The sequence below is a fragment of the Ciona intestinalis genome, chromosome 5 (genome assembly GCF_000224145.3).
Source record: "Ciona intestinalis chromosome 5, KH, whole genome shotgun sequence".
NCBI lineage: Eukaryota > Metazoa > Chordata > Ascidiacea > Phlebobranchia > Cionidae > Ciona > Ciona intestinalis.
Window position 1 is genome coordinate 2,303,847 of NC_020170.2, and position 8,732 is coordinate 2,312,578.

Genomic DNA, 8,732 nt, shown 5'->3' on the forward strand with positions numbered 1-8,732 from the left:
AAAAAGAGAGTAAAAATTTTAACTGCATTTATTGTTTAAGTTTGTTATTTTTTTTTGGGGGGGTGTTTTGTTGTGTTATATGCATACTTGCTACCATTGTGGGTGTATGTGTCCTTGGGCAAGACACTTAACAGCAATTGCTCCAACCCATTGGTTACTAATGAGTTGTCCAAATTATCAGCCATGCAGATTGAAAAAGTCAAAAAAAATAATCACCAACATTGTAACGGACATAGCAACCCGTAAGAAGGCACGAGGTGTATGAAACAGTACACTAGCGTTTGAACACTGTTGTTTTACGGCCATGCGAGAATAAAGTAAGTTGAAATTAAATTCAACATTAAAAATTAACCTGTTGCATTGAAGCAGGCCATGTGTTAGGAAGTCTTCCAGCTGGATTAACTATCCCTGTCAAAACTTCCAACATTGCTTCTCCGGTCATCTGTGCAGAGAAGTGACAAGCAATGACAGCTGCAGTGTTGCCCATCACCCAACTAACATCAAGTGGTCCAGCATTGAATAATACAACTATCACAGGTCCGTTTGCTATATGGAAACACTTAAAATAAATTGTCCGTTTGACTCATTCCATTTTATGGAATCAAGGTAATATTTATATCCATTTTTAACATATACTTCTTGGAAACTCATGAAACCTTTTCCATATTATCACAGCAGACAACTAAATTTTTTGAGAATTTTTAAAATACTTAAATGGTACATTTCCAATAAAAAATGATCTAAAAATATGCATACCAAATTTATTCGCATTTTTATTTAATAAAAAATAAAATATATAATATGCTCAGCCAATTAAATTTTTAAGGTTTAATAAATATAACAATAAAAAAGAAATATATATATATATATATATATTAATATAACTACCATTGAAATTAAATTCAATATTCACCATATTTAACAACATCCTTGATCATATCAAGCTGCTTTCCAGGTAGCTCCATACTCAACCTATCCCTGCCTTCAGCTTCAATACCAGTACCTAAAAAACAAACTATGAGTGTGTTTTAAATTTTATACAAATAAAAACTTGAAAAATGTTATATAATAAACTTTTTTGTAAATTTAAAAAAAGTTAAGTTTAAAATGAAAAAAATTAAATAGGAAAAACTTTATTTAGAGATCCATTCTACATTCTTACCTGTGCCAAGCGTCACCAGCACAATGTCGCTACCAGTTACAACTTCCTTTACATGAGTGGAGTTGTAAGTTGCGCAGATTGGAAGGTTTTGGTTGTTTGTCCCCACACACCCTGTTGTGAATCGCGCAACACCAGAGGACGATAGAGAGTTAGCAGCAAATAGTGGGGAGGAAAAATATTTCAGATTATAGTTAGGATGGTAGTCCCCTGTCAGTGCTTCGCTGTTGTTTATAAAGGGTCCAACAATCTGTGAAAAAACATTTTAAATTGTCTCCAGTAAAAAACAATAAACAAACGTTTTAAACTGTCTTTGGAAAAAAGTCAACAAAAAAGACTTTCAAAACACGTTTGAAAAAAAAAACTTAAAATATCTTTGAGAAAAACAGAAAAAGTATTGTAAAATGTTTTCAAGAAAAACTTTAAACCTTTTTTACAGTTTAAATTATGTTAAAGTTTCCACTTACAGCAACATTTTCATAGCGATGATTTAAAGGCAAAACTCCATCATTTTTCAGCAGAACAAAGGATTTTGCAGCTACCTCCACTGCTTGCTTTCTATGTGCCAAACTCTGAACCACTAAAACCATACGATTTTTTAAGTAAATTAATAAACATAGATTGTTGAACATTTCAAAATTGGTAATGGTTCAGTCTAGGATAGTTTATTTTGGACTTCTATATAAATTATCATGTTAGCTAACCTTTACCCAATAAAACCATTCCACAACCCATGACTCACGTTACAAATGATTGAAAGCAGTTGAAGGTAGGAGAGTTTTAAAATCCCATTACATGTGTATTTTTAGTACAGTCACAAAACACACTGTTTTTCAAGTAGATTTATATACAATACTTTTATAGACAAAAACGGTTTAAAAAAAAATTAAATAAAAGAAGAAGATTTTCACCCACCATCAATTGGAACATTGAGCCAGTGGTTGAACTCCTGAGGGTCAAATTCTCCGAGAGCCATCCTCGTCCGGAACAACCTCTTCGCTGATCTTCGGAGCGCTGCTTCCGTCACCAAACCTTGCTCAACAGCTTGATTTAACAACGAGTAACGATTGTTTTTTCCGTAACTCGTCAACTCAAGATCCACACCAGCATCAAAAGCAGCTGGAACCATAAACTTAAATTTATTCTCACAATTTGACTTGTTTGGTTACTTTTTTATGCTTAAGCTGTCCTGGTTGTGCTTTTTATCAAGTATTTTTTCGTTATACAGTAAAATATTTTACTCTAAAATATATATAGAAAAATGGAAACATTTCTAATGCCAGAATTGCTATTAACCCCACACCCATACTACTCATATATAAATTTGAACGAATGTAACTTATTTATTATGTGAACCAGAGCCATGAAGTGCCTTTTTAAAAGCTACTATGTGTAGAACCATGTAGGTGACTGTTTTCTGCATGGCTGAGATCAATACTGGACTGAAAAAAAAATCTTTGAAAAAAATTTAGTATTTTCTATAAACAATTGGCTTAGTTTTTGCCCAAATTTCATTAAATTTGATTTGCGTAGCTGTTAACCCTTTGTTTTAAAATAGAAAACAGTTAATATAATAATTCTTAATTGTGCTTAGAATCATTTTAAATCATCCAGAAAACCCATGACTCACCCACAGCGGATAGAAGGTTCGACTTTGTGTATTTAAAGTAAATGTCAAAGAACTCGATGGCTGATTCATCACTTGAAACGTAACCTTTGAAATTGAATTTATCTCGAAGAATGGTTTCTAGTAAAAAGGGAATAAAGTTGAAATATGTAATTGTGTAAACTGAAGTATATAATCCTATAAAAATATAAATATAAACAATAGACATATAAAAAAACTATAATAAGACATATAAAAATACTTATAGATATTTAAATATTAGACATATAATAATTATAACAGACTTACACATACAAGCTTTTAGTATAGGCTGTACAACATATACAACATATATACATATAACAGTTAAATATACAATCTAAATCTATGAAAAAATAAGTTTATGTTATTTACACACTGTTTATACTTACGTAAATAACTGCTTGCACATGCAGGTTCACCATTAATAGCATTATAACTGCATACAATCCCAAATGCACCAGAATGTACACACTCACGAAAAGCTGGGAAATATGTTCGGCCGAGATCCTCGATTGACACATTGGCATTGAAACTTAATCTAATGATGTTTTTTAATTATTATTAGATGACTTGGATTATTTTCTAGGCGAAATATGTAAATTACGTTGTTTAAAAATTTGCTTTATTAAAACATGACTTGCCTATATTACCCTAACAATGAAGTTTTATTATTGTTTTCCAGCAGTTATAATGTAAAACATAACATTTTACTTTTTATTGAAAAAAATATATATGTTGTATAGAAATTGTTTTGACAGGCCACTTTTTTTGGGAAGATCATGTAACTGGTATAAAACCAGGATGGGCTGGTAATGGCTTAGCTCAGGAACAGGATGCACAACATTATGCAACAATACTTGTCATAAGATAAGAAGACAAAGTAAAAATCACTTGAATTAGTAGGCTATAGAACATATAAATTACCCTTATAAAAGCCGGTAGCCCACAGGACAAGTTAACGCCCCTGCATGACCCCGAACCAGGCCCTTGAGAATTCCTAATTTTGTCACTATTAAAACAAAGATATTTTATGCTTAAATTGGCACCTGGAACTTGGTATATTCTCTGGGCCATCATAAGCAGCAAAATGCTTGCAGTTTGCAGTAGCAGGATAATATATTTCATCTCCTTGTAACCCAGTTACATAAGCACGTGCCATAAGACTCGACATAACAGGATCCTCACCAAAAGTTTCCTATCAATTTGGAGTAGCAGTAATAAATTAAAATTTGTTTTTTAAATGTAAACTTCACAATTTTTATAAATGATATAGTTTGCGCATAAGTGTTATTATATAACAAGCTGGTATCTACTACTATAGCAATGATTTTCTGTTATCATTACAAGTTTTTTATATGACTGAGTGTTTTTACACGCATGTTTTTGATGTAAAAAGAATAGAGAGAAGAGACACCACTTCGTTAAGTTAAAAACAATCTTAATTTAAGCTGAAATTAAAAAGAAAAAAAAGGCATAAGCGGCTCACTTATAAAAGTCAAAAAAAAAAAAAAGGGGGTGTTTTTTAGGGCATGCATAATAATCTGAAAATACAAACAAAAGGTGACAAAAAGTACCTGATTCCTTCCCCACAGCGGATGTCTTAAAATGTTTATAACTGGAGAGAAACAACTGAGACCAGTGTGGTCGCCAAAGTTTCCATTCTTTGTAAAATTGTTGTGTTTTGCACGAGCTTCTAATGCGATGGTCTTCGCAAGCTTGTATATAAGACCTTGGCTGGGATAAAGTAATTTTGAATTAATAAAAACAGAAAAATCTAGATGGCCATGAAAATGTTTAATTTAAAAAAAAAACTTTTTAAAAAAGCATTTTTTTTCTTACTCAAAAGTAGCAGCGAGGCCGATAGGTTGAGGGAAGCACGTGGCGTCCCCGTTCATTGCGTAACCACGGAGACACTCGGTGTTCCACTGGTAAGGACCAATCCCAAGTCTCGTGATAGCTGGTGCGGGACCATTGTCACCAGCTCCACCTCTGGAGATTTGAAGAACTAGTTCTTTTACAGTAAGGCGAGAAACCTGGAGCAAAATACAGTTATAGAATAAGCATATCTCTAAACTTGATGGTCGTTATATGGGTAAAGCCCTTGCCAGAGGACCAGGAAGGGACCTACAATTAAGCTTAGGCCAGATTTGGCTCATCAATTTAAGGAGTAAGTCCTAAATAAAAGTTTGAATGAACGTAACTTATTTATCCTCTTGTGGCACAATGCGGATAGCTTTCGCTTACGATATGTGTAATTTTGTGAGTGATTGTTTTCTATATGGCTGACATTTTAAGCAACCCATGAGGGACCAAGCAATTGCTGTTAAGTGTCTTTCCCATGGAGTAAAACTCCTAAGAGTGCAGAGTCTTAAACTTTGTTCCACTGACAGATAGTAATATTTGTTCAATACCTAAAACCTAAGTAACTTTGACTGGTAAGTAGCCTCACAATGTATTAATCCGACTTTAATGGTGGGATTACAGTAATAAAACTGGGGCAACACTGACCATTAGACCATGAATAACTTTGGAAAGAGTAAAAAAGTATTCTAAAATTAAAATTTAAGACAAAATTTACAAAAACAGTGTAAAGTCAAATTCTAGCTGATTCCTATCACCAAACCATGAAGACTTTGAAATGAGTTAAAAACTAATACTACTTTGTAAGTTATAAAATGCATATTAAAGAAACGTTATACATACCAAATCCTCCACCCTTTCTTCTCTTGATAAGGTGAGGTCACGAAATGGAAGAATTTGACTCACATCTCGTTCCCCAAGACATAAAACCAACCAAGACAAGGCACTTAACAACTTAATTATGTTTGCCATGGCATATATATATGTATATATTTATACCTGTGGCTTTACAATGCCTATGAATGAGAACAACCAGGTAGTTTAGTGCTGGCATTGCATTTGTATGAAAAACAAGTGTACAAAACAAAATACAAACAAACAATACTGCTCTCCAAGCATAACAAGTACAAACATGTGGGAAATAAACTGAAAACAACTGAATTATAGAATTAACATGGTAAAAATGGTTGGTGGTTTAAAACCATGGCTAAAATTTATATAAAATTTAGATAAACAAATTTAATCAGAGTTGGAAAGAAGTTGTGTGCATTTAATCAATGTCAAAAGTAACATAAACAAATCATGCAAAAAGAAAATCTGCAACTGGCAATTTGATGCTGAAAATATGGACAGGGAAATATGAAACAGTAAAATATGAATATTCTGTAATGGTGTAATTGTAATATTTGTAATTTTTTTTAATTTGGAAAAGTGGTTTAGTGTAATTTATAAAATAGAAAAAAAGGATGTAAAAAGGCTGTTTGAAAAACAGGATTTCTTCAAATAGAACAAATGGGGCCTAATCAAGATGTGTGACTGTCTTTGTAAATATTTTTAACCTAGTAAAAACTAAAAGTAAACGAACAAAAAACTAAAAAGTTAAAATCCAAGTTTAATCCTTAAATTTATGTTTTGTTAATTATACAAACATATATAATAAAAATGTTATTGCTTTGTTAAAAAATGTCCAAAATAAAATGGATCGGCAATTATGATTTAATAGTGAATAAATGTATGATGGACAGGTCTTTTGTGTTAAATAGGTAACAATAATTGAATTGTATCTAGTGACCTACTATTGAGGGCCTTAACTGCGGACATACTGCATTTCATTGTACATATATAAATGACTGCTACAATAATATGAAATAAATTAAAATTGAAACGAGAAGTGAATAAAAGTTACAATAAAAATAACGGCTTTGACATAAATACTAAATAGGAAGCAGAAAATGTGATTGAGTAACACAAAAAGCAATTTTTATATGCTTATACAAAAAATGGTTGAGTATCAATTAAACACATATGCAAACACTGTTGGTAGATTGGTAATAAACTTAATTGAATTGGATTGAAGTAATTGGATTTCAGTTCATTTTTTACTACACAAGGGACTGACTGTGTCTTTGTATAAACAGATGTAATAAAACTGTAAACAAAACATGATGGCATGCATATAGTGACAATTGTGTAAGCAGCATTTAAACTTTTTTATTTGGATCCAAAAATAAAACTTTTTACTACCTCACTAAAAGAACGTTTTTGTGGTTTTGGAGAAGGCCGTTTGACTTCTGGTGGTGGCAATGGATTTGCATCAACAACTTTTTGATAACGCAAAACGCAAGCCTCCTGCACAGCGAATGCCAGCTTGGCAGCATTTGGGAGACACTGTACAACGTGGCAGCAAGTTTCACCCGCAGTTACGCTTATAAAAGCAAAGATGCTGATATCGTTGCCTATACCCATAAAAGATAAAAACCTCACCCTGCAATTTAAAAGCACGCTGTTATCAACTTTGTTTGTGATCAACAGAGCAGAAGCAGTGATAGATACCAGAGCCTTTCCGACAAAGAATTTGATCATCTGAAGTCACTTTTCTTATGGTGTCCTTTATAACAGGCATCCCAGTAACACCAACATTTTTTCGATAACCGATATATTGAACATCAAACTCCCGTTTAGGTTCTGATTTACGTTCCGGCAATTTCGCTATCATTGCCACTCTCTCTTTTTCACTTGTCTTTTTCTCTAGTTTTCGCTTTTCAGAAACCTGCTCACATGCGGTGTGTAGCTGTTGTGCGATGGCTTTTGCAGCAATATCGCATCGGAACACATGACACTTAAAACCGTGGAGCTCAGTATCCTTAACAACATATGCAAAGTCATACAAACTATCCCTCCCAACCCCCCACACTCTTATTTGCCTTATATTTTGCTTCTGCAGCACAACATCACTGATGGGGTCCACCAACTTCAACAGGTCCTCTTCTATGATCATCTTTAGATGCTTCCCTTCTCCCCACGCTCCTATTCCATCCATGATCTGACCATGACTTTGTGAAAGATGCCGGATGCAGGCGTTGACATCAGCGCTGCTCACATCCGGATCAGAGGTGCAATCATTCATTGGGAGCCATCCAAGGGATCGCACAGAGAAGACAGAATCATTCGACTCTTCAGTAACAGTATCAAAGCCAACTTGATTTAGAGAAGCATAGCGGAATGCTGCACCCTGCAAATCTGACAAGCTTTTATCGAAACGTTCAAGATCAAACAAACCAGTCATGGATTCTTTTATTTTATCATTGTTCAAGTTTACATCAGATTTAGAGTGGACTAAAAAGTTGTCACTTTCACCAGGTACTTCATAGTTTCTGCTAACGTCAAACGTTTTTAGTCCATTATGTGCAGCATTGCTCTTTAAAACTACTGCTTTCCTTGCCTTGTCCTCATCAATTAACTCCGTGAGTGACAAATCAGCATCTTCTGCTGTATTACCATTGAGTATATCCTCTTGAGAAGCTGATATGTCGAGATCTGCAAACGAAGAATCCGCCACTAGAATATCCAATGCTGTGTTGTGTGATGTGACCAGAGGCAGGTAGTTGGGTGGTGTGATTTCTCCATTTTCCCTTTCAGACATAATCCGCCAAAAATCGGTTGTATTTGTTACGTCCGCGCTGTCTTTGCTCGAATAAATTAGGTAATAAAATACTATGGCTCAGGGCCTGTATTAAACAAAACAATATCTAATAAATAGAAGCTGCAAACTGCATATATACATACTCAAAACTTTAGCATGAAAATCTTTCCCGCAAAGCAAAATCACCAGCCGCTTGTTCGGGGAATCCCCATTGACGTCACGTTAGGATAGATACAGTAGTTGTAAATTCAACTTTTGTTACAAAAAAAAATTATGCATTTGACCTGTTTAATTACCATTTGTTTTTACTACAACTTCACCATTTTTAAACAGGAGTTTGCGCACTTTTAATACAATGTCCTTAATATTACTCCACCCATTCTGCCTTCGTTTTGCAGGTAATCTCTCTTGCCAGTATAACT

The 8,732-nt window shown here is 33.8% G+C and overlaps 2 protein-coding genes across 6 annotated transcripts in view; both read right to left on the reverse strand.

Annotated features, from left to right (window-relative positions):
* LOC100182860 (xylan 1,4-beta-xylosidase-like) overlaps window positions 1-5,683 on the reverse strand; it is a 15,373-nt gene extending 9,690 nt beyond the window's left edge. Inside the window, exons 1-11 of one of the 5 annotated variants that reach the window (XM_018811996.2) lie at window positions 5,511-5,683; window positions 4,647-4,840; window positions 4,382-4,541; window positions 3,854-4,002; window positions 3,197-3,345; window positions 2,790-2,906; window positions 2,075-2,278; window positions 1,627-1,739; window positions 1,163-1,409; window positions 914-1,003; window positions 353-546 (exon numbers count right to left, since the gene is read on the reverse strand). In XM_018811996.2, coding sequence (XP_018667541.1) covers window positions 353-546; window positions 914-1,003; window positions 1,163-1,409; window positions 1,627-1,739; window positions 2,075-2,278; window positions 2,790-2,906; window positions 3,197-3,345; window positions 3,854-4,002; window positions 4,382-4,541; window positions 4,647-4,840; window positions 5,511-5,639 — 1,746 coding nt within the window. In that variant the 5' untranslated portion in view covers window positions 5,640-5,683. The remainder of the gene's footprint in view (window positions 1-352; window positions 547-913; window positions 1,004-1,162; window positions 1,410-1,626; window positions 1,740-2,074; window positions 2,279-2,789; window positions 2,907-3,196; window positions 3,346-3,853; window positions 4,003-4,381; window positions 4,542-4,646; window positions 4,841-5,510) is intronic. The other 4 variants (XM_018811992.2, XM_026834570.1, XM_018811993.2 and 1 more) reach the window with 4 other exon arrangements.
* Window positions 5,684-8,483, reverse strand: LOC101242912 (amyloid-beta A4 precursor protein-binding family B member 2-like). The gene is given in 2 exon segments (XM_004226059.4): window positions 5,684-7,244; window positions 7,246-8,483. Coding segments are annotated over 2 exon segments (1,431 nt in total). The 5' UTR covers window positions 8,311-8,483; the 3' UTR covers window positions 5,684-6,878.
* Between the last annotated feature and the right edge of the window lie 249 nt (window positions 8,484-8,732).